The sequence below is a fragment of the Erythrolamprus reginae genome, chromosome 12 (genome assembly GCF_031021105.1).
Source record: "Erythrolamprus reginae isolate rEryReg1 chromosome 12, rEryReg1.hap1, whole genome shotgun sequence".
Taxonomy (NCBI): domain Eukaryota; kingdom Metazoa; phylum Chordata; class Lepidosauria; order Squamata; family Dipsadidae; genus Erythrolamprus; species Erythrolamprus reginae.
The window spans coordinates 30,193,906-30,216,731 of NC_091961.1; the positions used below are offsets into that span (position 1 = coordinate 30,193,906).

The 22,826-nt window shown below is 42.7% G+C and overlaps 1 protein-coding gene across 1 annotated transcript in view; it reads right to left on the bottom strand.

Moving 5' to 3' along the window:
- TECTA (tectorin alpha) overlaps positions 1-20,835 on the bottom strand; it is a 55,650-nt gene extending 34,815 nt beyond the window's left edge. Inside the window, exons 1-7 of the mRNA XM_070765196.1 lie at positions 20,772-20,835; positions 18,767-18,900; positions 16,117-16,404; positions 11,966-12,103; positions 11,396-11,561; positions 3,817-4,229; positions 375-948 (exon numbers count right to left, since the gene is read on the bottom strand). Coding sequence (XP_070621297.1) covers positions 375-948; positions 3,817-4,229; positions 11,396-11,561; positions 11,966-12,103; positions 16,117-16,404; positions 18,767-18,900; positions 20,772-20,835 — 1,777 coding nt within the window. The remainder of the gene's footprint in view (positions 1-374; positions 949-3,816; positions 4,230-11,395; positions 11,562-11,965; positions 12,104-16,116; positions 16,405-18,766; positions 18,901-20,771) is intronic.
- Positions 20,836-22,826: the final 1,991 nt, after the last annotated feature.

Here is a 22,826-nt window from a genome sequence, read left to right on the forward strand (position 1 = left end):
GTGGTTCTCAACCTGGGGGTCGGGACCCCTTTGGGGGTCCAATGACCATTTCACAGGGGTCGCCTGAGACCCTGGGAAAAGATAAATTTCCCCTGGCATTAGGAACTAAAGCTTCTATTCTGGCATCTTGGAACATATTTTTACAATCTGACCAATCAGGCGTTTACAGTGGGGGCGTCTCTCTGACCTTCCTGCCAATCAGCTCAAAGCTCTGTTGGGAGAATTGGTGCTAGACTTATGGTTGGGGGTCACCACAACACAAGGAACTGTATTAAGGGGTCGCTGCCTTAGAAAGGTTGAGAACAACTACTCTACACAAAGCAGGTGAGCCCTGCAATGGTGTTGAGCTTGACTCTGAATGCTTGGTGACTTACCGCATCCCATCTGCCCTCTCCAGTCGCCAATGGGGATCCCTAAGGCCTGGCAAACCAAGGCGTAGGCTTGAATCGCTTGGCAAAGACCTCCCGTGCCATTGTCGCGGATGCTGCACAAATCGTACACACAGCTGTGTACAAACGCTGTGGGGTCGACAATGGCCCCACATTCCCATAAAGGACCTCCGGTTTTGTTGATGAAGCCACAGTGCTCGGGGCCGAAGTAGAGAGACTCCATCACCATGTCACAAAGGCTACAGTTGTCTAAGCAGCCCGGGGAGCACTTCCATTCGGGATGGTAAACCCGCCAGCTCTCTCCCAGATCCAGGACGGAAGTGGCCATTTTCCCATCGGAGCGCAAGACGTCATCTTCGGGATTCTTGTTGTAGTTCCCACATAGGCCGCACGTAGCATTAATGTAGGAGCCAGGAACCGAAATGGCAGCATAGTGGTCGCCGTCATAGGTCACCAAAAGGCCAAAGTCTGTTTCCACAGCGGTCGACATGCCACTCTGATAGATTTTTATGGCTCCCAGTTCCAAAAAGACAGGCAGGGACATGACCAAGTCATCTATCTGTGACACGGATAGAAAGTTAATGTTTATTATCATTATCATCCAAAATGAGAAGATTAAAAGTGGATTTATTTACTATCGTTGTATATCAATCTTCTACCGCTGAAATTATCACTGTCAATACAAATTAAATAGCTAATATTTATGGAGCTAGTGCAAAAAAGAAAAAAAATGTAAAGATAGTATTGAAACAGTCTAGATCTGTGATGGTGAACTTGTGTATAATTTTAGAAGAGTTGTGTGTGCGTGTACATACACATACAGTTTGAAAAGTAGATAATGCAAATATTATTTCACTGAAAGAGTAGTAGATCCTTGGAACAAACTTCCAGCAGACGTGGTTGGTAAATCCACAGTAACTGAATTTAAACATGCCTGGGATAAACATATATCCATTGTAAGATAAAATACAGGAAATAGTATAAGGGCAGACTAGATGGACCATGAGGTCTTTTTCTGCCGTCAGTCTTCTATGTTTCTATATTTTTGTGTTCCTGTGTGTAATATGTATGTACATATATGGCATATATACATAGAATTAAAGAGTATAAATTGTACCTCTTTGAGGCAAGGAGAACCCTAACCCAAACCCTTGACGTGAGTGACATCAAGTTGGCCACCTTTAAGCCAGTCACATGACCTTTAAGCCACTCTCTGGTCACATGATCGCCAAGCCACTCCCACCTGGTCACATGGCCAGCAAGCCACACCCACAGTGTGGTAGTAAATGTTTTTGCAGCCCTTAACTGTACTGTCACCGTACCTGTAGTTTGTCCCCATCTCTCTCAAGATCAATCCCACATACCATTACAAAATTATGGCGCACATGCACTCAGCCATAGTTTCTCCCAAGAGTAGCTATATTTTCCTATTATAAAATAATGACGTAGCATTGAGGACTGAAGAACAATATCACATTGTGTCTCGCCCAATGATTGAAATGCTGTTTCTTGCAAACTTTTTTTTGAGGGGATCAGTTCCTTTAAAGTTTTCCCCTGTTTGGGATGCTGGGCAGCATCACAGCTCGAATGATATGTCAAAGCAGGTGCTCATTTCTGGGAATTAACCTGTACTTCTGGCAGACCGAAGATGGCGAGCACACTTACCTATTATCCAAAATAATAACCTTGAAAGGATACGATGGGCAAGTAATGTGCATTCAAACTAGGCTGGATTTTACTTACGGGGTAAATTTTACTAATGTCCCTGGTTGCCTGTCTGGAAGATTATGGAAGATGAAAGCCAACCTATATGATGCGCATTAGTTGGATTGGGGAGGGAGGGAACCCTGATTCTGTGATGTGACATTTGCGACATTACTGCCATTAGATGAAAAATAACATCCTAGAGAAGGGAGGGCTAACCTTTTGCAGACCGAGTGCCCAAAGCGCAAAGCATGAGCGCGAATGTTCATATGAGCACTCAAATCGCCAAAATGCGATATGTATGTGACCCCTGTGCATGCACCCTACCCCTGCATGCACATCGGCACCAGTGCTTGCGGAGGAGACACCCAAAGACCAGATGGCCGGCAGGAGGCACGCACACATGCGCGGTGGAGCTGAACTGAGGGTGAAGGCTCATGTGCAGCAAAGGAGTTCCGTCTGCTGTCAGCGCATGATTTTGCTTCCTGCAAAAATACCAGCAAAAGTCACCGACATCTTCACACAATGCGCAGAAGCCAAATCATGCGCTGACAGCAGACGGAACTCCTTTGCTGCATGATTTGGCTTCTGCGCATTGTGTGAAGATGTCGGTGACTTTTGCTGGTATTTTTGCAGGAAGCAAAATCCTGTGAGGGGACTTGCGCAAATGTGCGGACGCAAAAAAATATATCACCAAAATCAATCTTGCGTGCACGTTTCCTCATGATATTTTTTCTTTCTGTGTATGTGCAGAAACTAAAACATGCAGCTAAAACATGCTGGGTGTGTGTGTGTGTGCATGCATGCAGGACACCTGAACCTGCTTGCGCAGCGCACTGGTGGCGCCAAAACCGGGAACCAGCCTCTGATTCAGACCCATCCTTGAGGGCAAGTGAAAGCCATTCTGGAAGGCACAGTTCTTCGTTTTCATGCGTGAATATTTTTTTCCTTCGATGAAAATATCCCAAGCAAAGAGAGGATTCGTTTCTCTAGACAGGTGAAAATGGCTCCCATGAAGCTCAAATGCATACAAGTATTTTTGTATGGAGTGAATGGTAACGAATGGCGAAGAGCCTTCTCTGTGGCAGCCCCGACCCTCTGTAATCAGCTCCCCCCCGGAGATTAGAATTGCCCCCACCCTCCTTGTCTTTCGTAAACTTCTTAAAACCCACCTCTGCCGCCAGGCATGGGGGAACTGAGACATCTCCCCTGGGCCTATACAGTTTATGCATGGTGTGTTTGTGTGTATGCTTTCTTTTTAATAAGGAGTTTTTAACTACTAGATTTGTTATGTATTGTGTTATTACTGTTGTGAGCCTACGGAGAGGGGCGGCATACAAATCTAATTAATAATAATAATAATAATAATAATAATAATAATAATAATAATAATAATGGTTTTTTAGTTGTTTTAGTATTGGATTGTTATATGCTGTTTTTTATCATTGTTGTTAGCCGCCCCGAGTCTACGGAGAGGGGCGGCATACAAATCCAATAAATAAATGAATGAATGAATAAATAAATAAATAAATATTACTATTATTATTATTATTATTATTATTATTATTATTATATTAGAACTCTTAGATTTTTTAGTTATAATTGGATTCCATTGTATTATGATGTCTTTTGATATGTTGTGAGCCGCCCCGAGTCCCTGGAGAGGGGAGGCATACAAATCCAATCAATAAATAAAAATAAATGTGTGAGAAGCGCATCTCACCATAATCTTCCCAAAGCTTCCCTTGGGAATGACAATTTTGTGCGAATAGATCTCAATGGAGATGTCCTTCAGCCAGGAGACAGAAGAACCGCCGCGGTTCTCATTCTTGGCTTCCACGCTGAAGAAAGGCAAGCTGGACCCCGGCCAACACTGCCTGGCCAACAAGTAGGAGCACGACCCTTGGAAGTGGAAAAGGAAGCCGTCGAAGGTGTGGTAGTGTGGATCTCCAAAGATCACACACGTGCTGCTCTCCATCGAGACGCACTGGAAGAATTTGTCCTTGGCCTCGCAGGTTTCGTAAGGGCCGCAGGACACCTCCTGGCAGAAGAGTTCGTTGTTGAAATCCAGGCAGCGGCACTTGGTAGAGCAGTTGGAGCTTTCCCAGAAGATCTCCCCTTGGCGGAGAAACTGACCTGAAAGAAAACACATAATCAAAGTCATCTCCATGCCTTGGTAAGGCCACACTTGGAATACGGCATTCAGTTTTGGTTGCCACGTTGCAAAAAGGATGTTGAGGCTCTAGAAAAAGTGCAGAGAAGAGCAACAAAGATGATTGGGGGGCTGGAGGCTAAAACATATAAAGAACAGTTGCAGGAATTGGGCATGGCTAGTTTGATGAGAAGAAGGACCCAGAGGGTCCTTGGTTGATGGAATTCACTTCCAGAAGAGGTTGTGACTGCTGTCAGCCTAGGTAGCTTCAAGGCAGGATTAGACAGATTCATGGATGCCATGTGTATCGGTGGTTATTGAAACGGATGTCCATGTGCCGCCTCTATGTTAGTTGAGGCAGGCAGGGTTCCCTTGGGTCCCATTTGTTGGAGGTCAAGGGAAAAGGAAGGTCTTGCCTACTCTTTCTGCTCAAGATCCCCATGGACAATTGGTGGGCCACCGTGTGACATAGAATGCTGGACTCAATGGGCTGTGGCCTGATTCAGCTGGGCTCTTCTTACGTTCTTATGTTCTAAGGACCAGGGGAGACATGAGAGCAGTCTTCCAATATCTCAGGGGTTGCCACAAAGAAGAAGGAGTCAACCTATTCTCCAAAGCACCTGAGAATAAGAAGCAAAAATTGCAACAATGATCTATTCCAGTGATGGCGAACCTATGATGAGGGAACTGGAGGCTGAAACATACGAAGAACGGTTGCAGGAACTGGGCATGGCTGGTTTAATGAAAAGAAGGACCAGGGGAGACCCGAAAGCAGCCTTCCAATATCTCAGGGGCTGCCACAAAGAAGAGGGAGTCAAGCTATTCTCCAAAGCACCTGAGGGTAGAACAAGAAGCAATGGGTGGAAATAAAACAAGGAGAGAAGCAACTTAGAACTAAAAGAGGTTGATTCTGTAAACTGCTTAGAGAGGTCTGTAAAACACTGCAAAGTGCCATATAAGTCTAAATGCTGTTGCTATTTTCCTTCCTCCCTTCCTCCCTCCCTCCTCCCTCCCTTCAATGGTGGCACCCTGAGTAGGATGCAGTGTTGCAGGCAAACTCTGCCCACCGCCAGGAGTTCGATTCTGACCAGCTCAAGGTTGACTCAGCCTTCCATCCTTCCAAGGTTGGTAAAATGAGGACACAAAATTTGGGAGGGCAATAGGTTGACTCTTTAAACCGCTTGGAAAGAGCTGTAAAGCACTGTAAAGCAGCATATAAGTCTAAGTGCGATTGCTAACAGGAGTCCAGCATCATCCAAATTTTGGTACTTTCTCCCTTCAATAGAGCTTCAATGCGTTAAGGCTCCTTTCCTCCAGACAGTAAAACAGGGCCCCTCTAAATTTAAAATTAGAAATATAAATCTCCTATTTAAATGGCAGGGCACTGACCACAGTTAAACCACAACTATGGTTTGGCTGGTTTCTAAAAACAGCTAGGTGGATGCAGGGTGAATTATAACCCAAGCGTGCCACAGTTGCTATAGCTTAATTCTATTAATAACGGGTGAGTTACGTCTGCGGCTGTTAATTGCCTGCTTAGGCTCGTTTTTTCCTTCCATATGAATTAGCGCTAATTAAACATCATATCATGCTATTTTGGAGGCTTCATCTTTTGCAATAGCCACAGCAGTTTGGACTGCATTTCTTAATGAGGTGGGTGTCCGCCTGTCTGTCTTACACATAGCTAATTATTGCACACAACACAAAAATAATGTATTGCTTGTGCCGGTAATCATCATTATAAAACAAAGCAGGAATAGCATGTCTATTAGGATGTACTCGAGAGAGTACTTTGCTGAGTAAGGGTCTTCTTTGGTGGCCATTTATTTTTGACAACGGCCTTTCGAGAGTCTAAATTAGAGGCCTAAAAACTCGGAGTTCTGGTCATTCAAAATGCAAATTAAATTCAGGGATTGGGATAGAGCAGGGATGGCGAACCTTTTTCCCCTTGGGTGCTGAAAAAGCTTGCACGCGCATTATCAATCATGCGCGAGTGCCCACACCCATAATTCAATGCCTGGGGAGGGTGAAAACAGCCCGGTAGGTTGGTGTTTTGCCCTCCCCAGGCTCTAAACAATTCCCTGGAGCCAGGGGAGGGGAAAAAATGCCATCCCCGATCCCCAGAGGGTCTTTGGAAGCCAAAAACACCCTCCCAGAGCCTCTGTGCAAGCCAAAAATCAGCTGGCCAGCACACACATGCATATTGGAGCTGAACTAGGGCAATGGCTGGTGTGCCATAGGTTCGCCATCACTGGGATAAATCATTGTTGAAATTGTTGCTTCTTGTTCTCAGGTGCTTTGGAGAATAGCTTGACTCCCTCTTCTTTGTGGCAACCCCTGAGATATTGGAACACTGCTTTCGTGTCTCCCCTGGTCCTTTTTTTTCATTAAACCAGCCATGCCCAGTTCCTGCAACCGTTCTTCGTATGTTTTAGCCTCCAGTTCTCTCATCATAGGTTCGCCATCACTGGGATAGATCATTGTTGCAATTTTTGCTTCTTGTTCTCAGGTGCTTTGGAGAATAGGTTGACTCCTTCTTCTTTGTGGCAGCCCCTGAGATATTGGAAGACTGCTCTCATGTCTCCCCTGGTCCTTAGAACATAAGAACATAAGAAGAGCCATGCTGAATCAGGCCATAGCCCATCGAATCCAGCATTCTGTGTCACATAGTGGCCCACCAATTGTCCATGGGGATCTTGAGCAGAAAGAGAAGGCAAGACCTTCCGTTTCCCTTGACCCCCAACAAATGGGACTCAAGGGAACCCTGCCTGCCTCAACCAACATAGAGGCGGCACATGGACATCCATTTCAATAACCACCGATACACCTGGCATCCATGAATCTGTCTAATCCTGCCTTGAAGCTATCTAGGCTGACAGCAGTCACGACCTCTTCTGGAAGTGAATTCCATCAACCAAGGACCCTCTGGGTCCTTCTTTTCATCAAACTAGCCATGCCCAGTTCCTGCAACTGTTCTTCATATGTTTTAGCCTCCAGCCCACCAGTCATCTTTGTCGCTCTTCTCTGCACTTTTTCTAGAGTCTCAACATCCTTTTGGCATTGTGGAGACCAAAACTGAATGCAGTCAAACTTTTAATGACCTTGTAGTCCCTTGCATTGGGGTGGAGTCAGGGCAACTGAGTGGAGCTGAGAGTTTACTGGCTGCATGCCTTTCCTGTCGCCAATGCTGAGTTATATTCAGCAGATACATTTTTTCATTGTGCCCAGAGAAAGAAATATCTGCCTCTACCTGGGATCGAACTAACAGCCTCTTGATCGTGACGCGAGAGCTCTACTTCCAGGCGGCCGCACCATTCGGGGACTAGAATGCTTATAAAAGTTCATAATTTAGAAGTTGGGAAGAATTGTAATCCCTCCACCACCGCCACCCTGGAGGCAGAAAAAGTCTCCTTTTATTTTCTGAACAGTTGCATTTGTAAAGAGAAGATGAGCTTGGCTCTGCAGGTGGGTATTTTAAAGACCTAACACGAGAAATTTTAACTAGCAGGCAATAATGAAAAAAAGAATCACTTTGTTTTCTTTTGAAAAGGACTCTGCGTGCCTGAGATTCTAAGGGCAGCCCTGGCGGGTATTTTGAGGATGACTTTACGACATTGCTGTATCTCTAACAACGCTGGCGTCCAAGAGAAATCTCTATTACAAAGCAGAAGAGGGAAAATTCATACGAGAAACGGAGACTTTGCAACTGGAATAAGTAAGAATAAGTTTGGTTTTACTCCTTCACAATGTAAAGTTGCCTCCATTGCACCTGTTCATGGCCAACATGGACGATGATACAGTGGTACCATTACCTAAGAACGCCTCTACTTAAGAACTTTTCTAGATAAGAACCGGGTGTTCAATATTTTTTTGCCTCTTCTTAAGAACCATTTTCTACTTAAGAACCCGAGCCTGGAAAAATTTCCCAGGAAATCTGAGAGCACCATGAAGGCCCGGCCAGTTTCCTGCCATTCCCCCTTTAATTCCAGCAATCTCGGGCTTTTCTGGGCTGCCAGAGGAGCCTTTCGGTGGCGCTTAAGGAGGCTTTGGCAGTCCAGAGTGAACGGAGGGTTTTCCTTTCTCTGGGCGCTTGGAGAGGGAATAAACCACTTTGCTGTGGTGACTCTCTCACGCTGCCTCCCGTACACCCAGCGTGAGGTTGCCTCCCCGAGCGTCTGGGCGTGGAAAGTCAAAAGGGGGCGCTTCACCCTGGCTGGATCAACGCAGCTTCAGCCAAACCGAGGAGTCACTACAGTGAAAGAAAGGCACCAGCTACAAAGCGAGCGAGTGAGAGGAGAGGGGAGCCCTTCAGCATGGGAAGGAAGAGGAAGCAGGTAGCAGCAGCAGCCGCCTTTTGGTCAAAGGAGCGGGAGGTTCCCCCCTCTCGCCTACCTGGGTTTCTCTCTCTGGCTGGGTTTCTCTCTCCCTCCCACCCAAATTCCGAGCTTTTATTTCTTTCCTAATGGGTTTGCACGCATTATTTGCTTTTGCATTGATTCCTATGGGAAAAATTGCTTCTACTTACAAACTTTTCTACTTAAGAACCTGGTCACGGAACGAATTAAGTTCTTAAGTAGAGGCACCACTGTAATAATGAATTGGTTAAATCTGTATCTCGCAATCCATTTTGGATTTATTTGGCTCTACAAGAAATACATCACATTGGGGTTACGTTTCTTGGCTAAATGATGGCTTGCAATGCTTACCCGTCTTCTCTTCTCAATGGAAACTGCAGTTTAATGTTTCCAAATGTAAAATAATGCACTTGGGGAAAAGGAATCCTCAATCTGAGTATTGCATTGGCAGTTCTGTGTTAGCAAAAACTTCAGAAGAGAAGGATTTAGGGGTAGTGATTTCTGACAGTCTCAAAATGGGTGAGCAGTGTGGTCAGGCGGTAGGAAAAGCAAGTAGGATGCTTGGCTGCATAGCTAGAGGTATAACAAGCAGGAAGAGGGAGATTGTGATCCCCTTATATAGAATGCTGGTGAGACCACATTTGGAGTACTGTGTTCAGTTCTGGAGACCTCACCTACAAAAAGATATTGACAAAATTGAACGGGTCCAAAGACGGGCTACAAGAATGGTGGAAGGTCTTAAGCATAAAACGTATCAGAAAAGACTTAATGAACTCCATCTGTATAGTCTGGAGGACAGAAGGAAAAGGGGGGACATGATCGAAACATTTAAATATGTTAAAGGGTTAAATAAGGTTCAGGAAAGTGGAAAGTGAACACAAGAACAAGGGGACACAATCTGAAGTTAGTTGGGGGAAAGATCAAAGGCAACATGAGAAAATATTATTTTACTGAAAGAGTAGTAGATCCTTGGAACAAACTTCCAGCAGACGTGGTTGGTAAATCCAAAGTAACTGAATTTAAACATGCCTGGGATAAACATAGATCCATCCTAAGATAAAATACAGGAAATAGTATAAGGGCAGAGTAGATGGACCATGAGGTCTTTTTCTGCCGTCAGACTTCTATGTTTCTATGTTTGTCTTTTGCAGCCGATGGAAACGATGTGCTGATATCACAATACATGTATTAAAACATTCCCTGATTCTTGCCAGACCTTTTGCCCTGATAGACTAATACGGTTTACCCATGCCTCTGTTAGTTATTATTAGCACAGATAAGAAGTGCGAGAACAATACATTAAATAAGACCATTTTTAAAATAAATGCGGAAAAGCTCTTAACAGCCTCAGCTAGATTTGTTCTTCATTATCTGGCGTAGCAAGATAAAAGGCTGAACGGGACTTTATGCTAATGACAATCAATGCTGATGGATAACATTAAGAAATGGCGACAATGAGCTATAACGACGACAATATCACACAAATTGCATTTCGGGGGAAACTCCCACCAAGAACTGCCATTTTCAGATTTCCCCCAGGAATTCTTTCAAGGAAAAAAAGTCTTGAAATTCTGCCTGCGTTTGTCCTAAGTAGTGCTAAACAGCAGGAAGGGGTTATGCGCATACTTTATATTCTGCCTTTCCAGACCGAGAAAAAGAGAAAATGTAAACAACCCAAAACTGAAAGTCATTATTAACCCATTTCAATTTTAGAGAATAGACTACCGTGTTGTTTTCCCAGCTTGAGAGTAACCCACTGAAACCCCCTCTCCAGTGTACCCTAAAATTAATTTTATTTGCTAGTAGCCAGTAGCAGCTCTATTATTAGAGATGTTTAGGGTTCTGATGTGGTCTAATAAATGAGGATGGGGGGAGAACGTTGCACATTAAACATTTAGGTAAAATGGAGGTGGTATGAATCACTGAATATACAAACAATGCCCAGTTCCATCTTTAACAACATCTAAGCTGCCCTGAGTCTCAGGAGAAGGGCGGCATAGAAATCGAATTATTTATAAATGAATGAATGAATGAATGAATGAATGAATGAATAAATAAATAAATAAGCAAGCAAGCAAGCAAGCAAGCAAGCAAGCAAACAAGCAAGCATATGTTGGCATATCTGTCTGAAATCCAAAAAACCAAAACCAAATACACCAAAAAACTCAATCTCTGTCGTATTGTGGGTTTGTGTTAGTACTTTGTACATAACTAGTTGGGTTTGGCAATATATAGAACAAACCAAAAATGTATGCTTACATGTATTAGAACATTATTGCTTTAAGAGCTAGTGTTACGGATTGCCACAAGAGGGAGACAGAAGCGTGATTCTTTCTCTCTTATTTACTTACTTACTTACTTACTTATTTACTTACTTGCTTACTTATTTATTTGATTTGTATGCCATATGCAGACTCGGGGTGGCTACTCTACTATTTCTGTTTTGTCTTTATGACTATGCTGTAGTAAGAACTGTGTGTTCAAATGATGGTTTATGTATTTGTAAGCTGGACAAGTATTGTATATCTATTGAGATGTATTGACTGATGTAACTGTGTATGACTAGGACTGTTCTTGACTAAGATATTTGCTAAAGTAAATAATATTTTATACATTTAATGTATCTGGATTGTATTACTGAATTATTACTTGTGTATCTGGCCTATCAGCTGAATATCTGCTAAGTCTCCACGTTTCCTCTGTGTGTCTTTCACAACTCAGAGATTACTCTGCAAACTCCTTAACAGTTTATCGTGACCTGCTTTAACTTGATACAGTTTCTTATACTTGCTTACCTCTAAAACTGCATCCATTGGCTGGGTCGATCTCTCTCCCATCGATTTTGAACACCCAACGGCCTGGCACATTGACATTGGTGGTCTCTTCAAGGTTGATAATGTCTGGGGTTCTGGAACCAGGAATGCTAAAATAGTTGGTGCTGTTTCCACCATTGAAACCAGCCTAGAAGACCGAAAAGAAGAAAATCCCCTTTAAATTATCTGGAACTTCACCGGATAAGCTTTCTCTTTGATGCTTTTCTCCCAACTGGCATCATCTTCAATACCTGGAAGATGGTTAAGGTTAACACCTTAACCTCTCACCACAGTAGTAAAGGAGAAATTCAAGTACAGTATCCTGGTGTAAGAAAAATTAGGAGCCTATACATTAATTAGGAGAATTCTGTAGCATAATTTGGTGAGAGCAACTCTTGTTTTCAATAACATTTAAAATCCTGGGCTCCAGATTGGCTATTTAGTTCCTTATTTTCTTGGCAAAATATATAACTAATTCTTTTTATCCATGGATGCTGCATACAGAGCTGTTATGTGAAAAGGAAGCCTGTGATGATCATCTAATTGTCCTACCTGGGCCATTACTCCACCGAGACCTGTTAGGGGATCCCCTCCGCTCGCCGTTCCTGTGGTCCAGTTGATTTCTTCATAATTGAACATGGCAAAGGAAGATGTTCCATCTGAGATAAGGAGCGCTTGGAAAGTGTTCACCTGTTTAAAATACAGCTCAGAGGTCAACTCTTCTTTCTAAAGGAAATTACTTTCCAAAACCCTTTTTTAAAAAAAAAAAAAAAAGTGGATTTAGTTCAACATCTTGTTTCTGAACTTGATTAATCTCACCAATGCGTGGTAACTATAGCTCATTAGGTCCAGAAGAAAGAAAAAAAAGTTATAAAAATGTCCAACAGCAGATCAACCTGTAACACGCATATAGTAGATAATATATCAAAGAATTATTATTATTATTATTATTATTATTATTATTATTATTATTATCTAGTATGAATTTATTAAAGAAGCTTGTATCATTCAGCCTTTGAGCCTGATGTCATCAATCGGTGTTGGCATTGGAACAGGGCTCTCCAACCTTGGCAACTTTAAGACTTGTGGACTTCAACTCCCAGGATTCTGTCTTAAAGTTGCCAAGGTTGGAGAGCCCTGATTTGGAAGGTCACCTCAATGAAAGCTTCACCATTTGATGACTTTGTCCCTTGCCTGTCCTATAGATGGCAGTGTTAGAGTAAGAACAGCGAAAAGCAGGGATAAAATTTTGCTCAAACTTCCACATTTATCTACCCAGGCGTTTGGTTATTTCCTCTCTGAAGATGGTGTAATAACGCCAATCTAATTTGAAGGACAGTCCAGGCGTCCCCAATTTCTGGTCCGTGGTTAGGGCCGAAAAAAATCTTCAGCGGGAGTTAGGAATGAAAACAAGCCTGCAAAGGCTGGAAAAAACCTTCTTTGGAGGGAGTAGCAGTGAAAAAATCCTGCAAGTTGGGAAGAACATTAGCACCTCGTTGCTGGGGGTGGGTGAGGGAGCTTCGAAAAGCTACATTCGGAGTATAAGACGCACCCAACTGTTCAGCCTCTTTTAAAGAGGAAAAAGCTGTGTCTTATACTCCCAAAAATATGGTACTTATGTTCCTGACTGGTTCAGAATCGCACGCTTTGCCACCGCTGCTCCATCGCAGCTCATAAGCCTCCAAGATTTGGTAGCTTCTTCAGAAGACGACAGGATAACTGAGTTATAGGAAGGACCTTGGAGGTCAACTCGATTTAAATCATAATTTTTAAAGAGCAACTGTCATTTCTACCCGGCTGTCGACTTTCCCAATATTGCAGAATACACAACCTTATGCTACATAACTAAGCTCCCTTTCATGCTGAATAAACTCACCTAAATAAAAAACTATCTTTAGATAGATTTGTACTGCAAAAGCATTTTATTAAAATAAACATGATTTTTTTAAAATCCGATTTAATTTTTTTAATCCAATTTTTTTATTTTTTTAATCTGATTTTTTTCTTTTAATTTTTTAAAAATCCAATTTACATTTTTTAAAAAACAAATCTGATTTTCTTTTCTTTTAATTTTTTTAAAATCATCCATTTTTACCCACCCTGCCAAAGTGTACCACCGTGCCTTCTGTCCCCTGTCCTATTGTCTCTTTATGTTTTACTAGCATCATGTACAGGGGGTGGACAAACAAATGGAAACACTTGATTTTTTGGCATCATAATGTTTGAACATGTTCAAATCAATCAAAACTTGACATATTTTAATGGGTTTTTTTGTTTTTAATTCTGTTATTTGATGTTTTTTAAAAAAAACTTTTTTTTTGCAGAAATTTAAGGAAATTAGTTATAACCGTCTAGAAATGGCAAACCTCTCTGACTTTCAAAGAGGCCAAATTGTTGGTGCCTGAATGGCAGGCGCTAGTATAACAGAAAGTGCCTGAATGTTTGGCGTTTCAAGAGGTCATGTCTCAAAAGTCATGACTGCTTTTGAAAGAGAAGGGAAAACGTCCTCAGCCAAGCACAGGTCTGGTCGAAAGTCGAAGTTGTCTGAGAGAGACCGTCAGACTCTAAACTGAATTGTTAGAGCGGGTCGGTGGGACCACAGTCTTAAAATCACTGCAGAGCTCAATAGACACGTACAGAACCCAGTTTCCACAAAAACTGTTTGAAGGGAGCTTCACAAATCTGGATTCCACAGAAGAGCTGCAAGGTGTTTCCATTTCTTTGTCCACCCCTTGTATATGAATACTATTATTTCTGATGTTTTTCTAATCTTTTATTCATGTATATGAATATGATTTTATCTTCACATACCTACATTATGTACTAGACAAAACTAATAAATAAAATCTACTGAGGGGTTCGGGAGAAATCCCACAAAATTGCAGACTTTCTCGTTAAAAACGTATTCTACAGGCTGGGCTGCATCCAGATGGACCTAGAACTTCGGTCCCCATTGAGAAAGATTTTTGCAGCTGCCTGCAAAATTAGGAAAACATTCCCATATTGCCCATCTGCAGAGGGAGGCTACCGCTCACCCAGCTCTTTTGGATGGACTTCAGATGGGGGATATTACGATCGTCCCGATGCTCCTTTCAGAACTGTGCATTTATTAAACAGACAGCTGTCTTCCATCACCCCTGGAAAACAACTCATTCTCGCCCAGGAAATGGATGAGAGAGCAGCACAATGATAAATCCTATTTAAAAAATGCAGCAGCAAACTGCTGCATTGTCTCTTTTGAAGCTAATCCTGTGTCAGGCCAAAAGCCACCATGTGGAGTGGTATAATGCATGCAAACCCACTAGGAAAGAAATAAAAGCTTGGAATTCCAGAGTTGTTAACCTGATCCTACGTAGCTTCTGCTCTGGCAATCTCACACTACTGACTAGAGCCTACAAAACCTATGCCAGACCCATTCTCGAATACAGCTCATCTGTCTGGAACCCACACCACACCTCAGACATCAACACTCTCAAAAACGTCCAAAGATATTTCACCAGAAGAGCCCTTCACTCCTCCACTCGAAACAGAATACCCTACGAAAATAGACTAACTATCCTGGATCTTGAAAGCTTAGAACTGCGGCGCCTAAAACACGATTTAAGTATTGCCCACAAGATTATATGCTGCAACGTCCTTCCGGTCAACGACTACTTCAGCTTCAACCGCAACAACACAAGAGCACACAACAGATTCAAACTCAATATTAACCGCTCCAAACTTGACTGTAAAAAATATGACTTTAACAATCGAGTTGTCGAAGCGTGGAACTCATTACCGGACTCAATAGTGTCAACTCCCAACCCCCAACGTTTCTCCCTTAGACTCTCCACGATTGACCTCTCCAGGTTCCTAAGAGGCCAGTAAGGGGCGTATATAAGTGCACTGATGTGCCTATCGTCCCCTGTCCAATTGTCTTTCCTTATCTCATATATCATATATATTCTCTCCTTATATATATATCATATATACTTATATATTCACTCCTTATCTCTTATATCATATATATTCTCTCCCTCCCATCTACTTCTCTTCTTTTTAACTTTCTATCTTTATATATATTACTTAATGTCTATTCTCTTCCATATGTATTGTATATTGGACAAAGAATAAAATAAAAATAAAATAAATAAAATAATGTGGGTGGGAGAAGCAGGAGGAAGAAGAGGAGGAGGAGAGTCGCTGCCCAGAGCAAAGGGAGTGTTTCTTTTCTCTGGGCACTGGCAGAGGTTTATTGCCTCTCCAAGCGCCCAGAGAAAGGAAAATGCTCTGTTCACTCTGGACTGCCAAAGTCTCCTTAAGCGCCACCGAAAGGCTCCTCTGGCAGCCCAGAAAAGCCCAAAATGGCCAGGATTAAAGAGGGAATGGCCGGAAACTGGCTGGGCCTTCGTACCACTCTCAAATTTCCTGGGACATTTTTCCAGGCTCGGGTTCTTAAGTAGAAAATGGTTCTTGAGAAGAAGCAAAAAAATCTTGAACACCTGGTTCTTATCTAGCAAAGTTCTTAAGTAGAGGCATTCTTAAGTAGAGGTAACATTGTACGTCTTATACTCCAGTGCGTTTTATACGCTGAAAAAACAAGGTATTTATGTGTGAAGGGGTGCTACCGGACTCCATGTGGTTTCGGGGCACAGCAAGTTAAAACAGCTCTCCTTCTATGAATGTGGAGGTTAGTTATTAGCAAGAACCAAGACGGTGATTACCGGGGTTGTGCTGCTTCCTCCGTAGAAAGTAACTTCATCCCACGTAGCGATAAAAACCGACAGGGCAGTGAAGGAAGGCAAGTTCTTGAAATATTTCCTGATATCTTTAGAGACTTTCTTGAGCAGCACTGGGTCAGTGGTCTCCCGGTAGTAAATTTCTCCTCGGATGCCGTTGTGGACATCTGCCCAAAAAGGGGCGATGAAGGCCCGCCCGTCAGCCAAAGGGAAGGATTCTGGAGTGAACTGGCTGACCAGAACATGAAAGGAAACCACTCCGTTGTTGTTGACCTGCAAGGCAGCAGGAAGGTTTAACACATGTTAGCAGAAAGCAACAACGTCAGCTCAAAATTGCGTGGAGGCAAGGCTCTTTAATTATTTGAAGGTGGGTTAGAAACATAGAAGATTGACGTCAGAAAAAGACCTCTTGGTCCATCTAGTCTGCCCTTATACTATTTCCTGTATTTTATCTTAGGATGGATCTATGTTTAACCCAGGCATGTTTAAATTCTGTGACTGTGGATTGAGCAACCACGTCTGCTGGAACTTTGTTCCAAGCATCTACTCCTCTTTCAGTCAAATAATATTTTCTCATGTTGCTTCTGATCTATCCCCCAACTAACCTCAGATTGTGTCCCCTTGTTCTTATGTTCACTTTCCTATTAAAAACACTTCCCTCCTGAACCTTATTTAAGCCTTGAACATGGCCGGCAAGCCACTCCTACCCAGTCACGTGACCAAGCCACACCCACAGAATAAGCCACACCCATATTGTGGCAGTAAAAAAATTGGCTGCCCATTACTGCCTGTGAGGCTACCTTGGAAATGGCGAAGGAACGGCCTGTAAGTGCCTCTGCCGGCGAAAATAGAGCTCGGGGTTGCAGGAGGCCATCGCAGCCGAAAACGGAGATCGGGAGTCCGTTTTCACTGGCACAGCACTTGCACCCCGACAGGCACCAATTCAATTCAATTCAATTCAATTTATTAGATTTGTATGCCGCCCCTCTCCGAAGACTCGGGGCGGCTCACAACAACGATAAAAAAAATATTATAATGGCACAACAGTAGCCAGTAGCGATCGCTGCATTACATGCGCAGCTTCAAGTCTGTTGCATGCATGTGCCCACATCCCTGTGTGTTTTGGGTTCTGCGCATGTGCAAGAAGGAAGATCTCGCAAGGGGATGCGCACGCGAGATTTTGGGGATTTTTTGCTTTGCGCATACATCTGTATGTCTTATGCGCATGAAACAGTTTGGTCCTTTCCTCTGAATCCTACCTCTCTTTTGAAGCAGCATCCACTAACTCAAACTGAACCCAGACAAGACGGAGTGGCTGTGGGTTTTGCCTCCCAAGGACAATTCTATCTGTCCGTCCATTACCCTGGGGGGGGAATTATTAGGCCCCTCAGAGAGGGTCCGCAACTTGGGCGTCCTCCTCGATCCACAGCTCACATTAGAGAAACACCTTTCAGCTGTGGCGAGGGGGGCGTTTGCCCAGGTTCACCTGGTGCGCCAGTTGCGGCCCTATTTGGACCGGGAGTCATTACTCACAGTCACTCATGCCCTTATCACCTCAAGGCTCGACTACTGTAACACTCTCTACATGGGGCTACCTTTGAAAAGTGTTCAGAAACTTCAGATCGTGCAGAATGCAGCTGCGAGAGCAATTATGGGCTTCTCTAAGTATGCCCATATTACTCCAACATTCCGCAGTCTGCATTGGTTGCCGATCAGTTTCCAGTCACAATTCAAAGTGTTGGTCATGACCTATAAAGCCCTTCATGGCACCGGAGCAGAATATCTTCAAGACCGCATCCTGCCGCACGAATCCCAGCGACCGGTTAGGTCCCACAGAGTCGGCCTTCTTCGGGTCCCGTCGACTAAACAATGTCGTCTGGCAGGACCCAGGGAAGAGCCTTCTCTGTGGTGGCTCCAACCCTCTGGAACCAGCTCCCCCCTGAGATTAGGATTGCCCCCACCCTCCCTGCCTTTCGTAAACTCCTGAAAACCCACCTCTGCCGTCAGGCATGGGGGAACTAAAACATCTCCCCCTTGCCCATGTTGTTTTGCCGTTTGATTGACTGTGTGCTTGTTTTTTATATATATTGGGACTGTTTTATGAATTTCTTAACTTAAATTGTAATTAGATTGGTGGGCATTGGATTTGTTACTATGTACTGTTTTTACTATTGTTGTGAGCCGCCCCGAGTTTGCAGAGAGGGGCGGCATATAAATCCAATAAATCTAATCTAATCTAATACAGCTCTCCTACGGAAAAATCCAAGCTAAAATATGTCCTAAAAATATACATATTTTTCTGCAGCTCCTTGACACATTCTGGTTTTCCTGCCACCGGCCCAATGCTTAATATGCCAAAAGCTTGTGCGTCGTTTGAGTGTTTAATCAACTGCACAAGGCCGTTGCTGGGCTTTTGTAATCTTGCCCCTCGCACGCTCGCCTCCTGAGCGCACCCTTGGTTTTCTTAATAATGGACCCTCTCGTTCATTACGTGTAAGAAGTTGGCAGGGAGGACACCATTAATCTTCCTCTTCTCCGAGGAAGGCTCTAAGCGGAGAGCGGTGTTTAAAATGCAAATGTTAATGGCGGGGGGAAAGCGCACTTGGCTTTACCAAGTGGTGCTTTTTTTACTTACAAAAATGGTCCTGTACGGAGCGCCAAAGAAAATGAAGGGGAAGGAGAGCTTGATTTCTGGAGAGCTGCCATCGTCCACTTTGGGGGTTTTGGTGTCATTGGGCCAAAAGGGATATAAGATGCCCATAGTCTGGGCTGCAACAAAGAGACACGGAGAGAGAAATTATTATGCTGGTGTTAAATACATTCCACGCTGTACCCCTTGTTATTTCCTCCATTTTTTCACCCTGGTAGAAGTTTGCAAAAAAAATGCAATTCAGAGTCATGTTTATTTACCTATAATTTTATTTTACTGTCAGGTAAATGATAATACAACGGTACCTCTACTTTCGAACTTAATTCATTCCGTGACCAGGTTCTTAAGTAGAAAAGTTTGTAAGAAGAAGCAATTTTTCCCATAGCAATCAGCGTAAAAGCAAATAATGCATGCATTTGAGATTCCTAGAGAGGCCCCAAGGAGGCTTCTCCCCACCTTTTCCAGCCCTGTTTCCTCCCAGGAGATTCCTAGAGGGCCAGAAAAGGCGGGTAGAAGCCTCCGTGGGGCCTCTTTAGGAATCTCCTTGGAGGAAACAGGGCCTCCACCCTCCCTGTGGTTTCCCCAATTGCACGCACTATTTGCTTTTGGTTCTTATGGGAAAAATTGCTTCTTCTTACAAACTTTTCTACTTAAGAACCTGATCACAGAACGAATTAAGTTCGTACGTAGAGGTACCACTATACTTTCCATCTTGTGGAATTCCCTGATATTTCCCAAACTGCCAATTTCCCTGATAATTCCCTGATTTCCCTGTTTTCCACATTTGTTGGACATGTAGGCATGAGAGCTGTCTGTCTGACTTTGGACCAATCACCCTCTCTCAGCCATAGGAAGAGAGCAACGAAAAGCACCTCTGAAAAACCTTTCTATGCAGCCTCTGAGAATTGGACACGATTGAATGGATGGAGGAATAGTATGTAGTTAAGTGTTGCATCCCATTTTGAAAGTTGCATTAGAACCCCCTACATATGGTTTACGCAGACTTTCTACAATGTACAACATTGAGCCTTATTATTATTATTATTATTATTATTATTATTATTATTATTATTATTATTATTATTATTATGTCAGTACAACACAGCAAACGAGATCACTATGCTGGATTTCGTATTTCATCCCGAGCCGGGCGCTTCCCAAGCTCCTAGGACTGCGTGATGTAGCGGCGAATTATGTTTGCCGATCCCAGTAAAGCGGCCTTTTGCAATTGACAGATGGAGATTTTGTCCATTCCGATGGTTTTCAAATGTCCACTGAGATCCTTTGGCCCTTCGCCCAGCGTTCCAAGTACCACTGGGACCACTTTCACGGGCTTATGCCAGAGTCGTTGCAGCTCGATTTTTAGATCTTCGTATTTCACTAATTTCTCTAGCTGCTTCTCCTCAATTCTGCTGTCTCCTGGGATGTACAACAATGTACAACATTGAGCCTTATTATTATTATTATTATACAACACAGCAAACGAGATCACTATGCTGGATTTCATATCTCATCACCAGTCGGACGCTTCCCAAGCACCTAGGACTGCGTGATGTAGCGGCGAATTATGTGTGCTGATCCCAATAAAGCGGCCTTTTGCAATTGACAGATGGAGATTTTGTCAATTCTGATGGTTTTCAAATGTCCACTGAGATCCTTTGGCACTGCAGCCAGCGTGCCAAGGACCACCACCACCTCCTCCTCCTCCTCCTCTTCTTCTTCCTCTTCCTCCTTATTATTTTTATTTTTATTTTTATTATTATTATTACAACAATGACTACTACTACTACTACTATTATTATTCCATGCCTGAAGAAGATATTTTTAGTCGAATCATAGAGACAAAGCAGAGAATGTGTGGCAAGGGAAAGGATTCATGATGGACCCTTGGTTTCCACGTAACCTGCCTAATGCCTTCCATTGTCAGTGGATTGTCAGAATGAACAGAGCGCATTTCAATTACCCCTTGTTGAAAACCCGAAATACTAACCTGGCTGCTGTAGAAGCAGAAAAGTAGAGGCCACCCAGCTTCTAAAGAACGATGGATAATTCATCCTAGGAAGGGAAGAAACCGAAAACCAGAGAAGGGTAACCAGTAACAATTCGCAGGGGTCAGTTCGTCAATTCTCCATTAAAGGCACGTCAATCAAAGAACGTCCAAATTGACTGATGAGCCTAGAAATTTTGGGAATTTCTTTTTTTTAAACATTAGCAGATCAATTAGCCAGGAGCTGTCAACATCCTTGTCAACTGGGAAGGGGAAAGAGAGGTAAATTGCTTGTTTTATATGATGGGTTCGAATGAAAAGTGCAGCCTAATGATGGGTTAGGATTGAAGAGTTTCCAAGGTCAGCAGTAAATAGGATTTAACGGGGAACGTCACTCGGAGGAAACATTCAATCCTTTTAATAACCCCCGTTTCTCCGCGATCTCTCCAGTACAAAGCGTTTGGCTGATTAGCTTTTCATTGTACACTAAAATGAGAGCCAATTTCTGGGCATGGAGTGCTCGTTGCAGACTTTAAAACCTCGATTAAACTAATCCTCTCCCCGCCCCTTGCAAACCAGCTGAAGAACACTTAACAACTCTTTGACTGGGAATTCGAGCATACAAACAAGGTTGCAGAGGCTAATCTTTTGTGTCACAAACATACCCACCTTGCAACAAATGTGTGCGTTAGGTGAGGAGAAAGAGGCAGGGGAAGTGGAGCTAAAAGCAAAATTACATAAATAATACACACATCCTAGGTGATGTTTTAATTATTGGGGGGGAGGTAGTGGAAGTTACTCATGCATTATTGAGTACATAAAAAGACTTTAAGGTAAAGTAAGCGCCGTTTCCTCACTATTTGCCAACCCTCCTCAGTTGAAAGTTACACTACCGTAGAGGCAAAATTTATATTCTGCTAAAAAATGCAGAACTAAAGAACTGCAGAGCCCTTAACAAGCCTGCACTTAATTTTTTGAGGAGGGAGTAAAGTCCCTACGCATAAAGTAGAGCTCATATTTTATTGCGGAAACTGTGTTTCAAATCTCAACTAGGAGAAGCATGGGATTGTGGTTATACGCAGCCATGATAATGTTTGTCTTTCGCTAAAATTCCCAAGTCAAGTTTTACTTCTACCCAACTGATTTGAAAATCAGCACACATTAGTGACACACAACTCAACAGGTTCTCTTGCTAGCAACCTCTATAACATAAAGAAGCTAGCAAAATATCATTTGTGCAGAACTTGTAGCCAATATGCATAGTGCCCCAAAGACCTCTGAACAAAATAGAACTTCGTTCTGAATAAACTGTGGTATTATTCATGGGACAGAAAATATATTTTATCCTACAGGAGCTTTTCCAAAAGGCAACATTTAACTTCTCTGGTTGTGAAGAATGGAAGAATAATTAACAGCAATTAACAACCAGCTTGACCACCTGCATAATTATGATTGTGGATGAATGGTATGTATGTAGAATAGAATAGAATAGATTTTTATTGGCCAAGTGTGATTGGACACACAAGGAATTTGTCTCGGTGCATATGCTCTCAGCGTACATAAAATAAAATATACATTTGTCAAGAATCATGTGGTACAACACTTAATGATTGTCATAGGGGTCAAATAACCAATGAAGCAATATTAATAAAAATCTTAGGATATAAGCAACAAGTTACAGTCATACAGTCAACATGGGAGGAAATGGGTGATAGGAATGATGAGAAAAACTAGTAGAATAGAAGTGCAGATTTAGTAGAAAGTCTGACAGTATGTCCTGGAGTCATCCTAATATGAGTTGTAGCTAGGTTTTAATAATTAGATTCTTTTTTTCTTGGACTTCTTTTATTGCTGTTGTAATTCTATATTGTAATTTTATATTATTGTTAGCCGCCCTAAGTCCTTCAGGATTGGGCGGCATAGACGTAAAACTAAATAAATAAATAAAATAAATAAAAGCTTCTTGAAAAAAAATGCAAAACATTTTCAAGGAAAAAAACCCCAAACAAAAATCAAGCAAGTCTAGTTGTTTTTTGGAAAAGCACCTTTGGGACAATT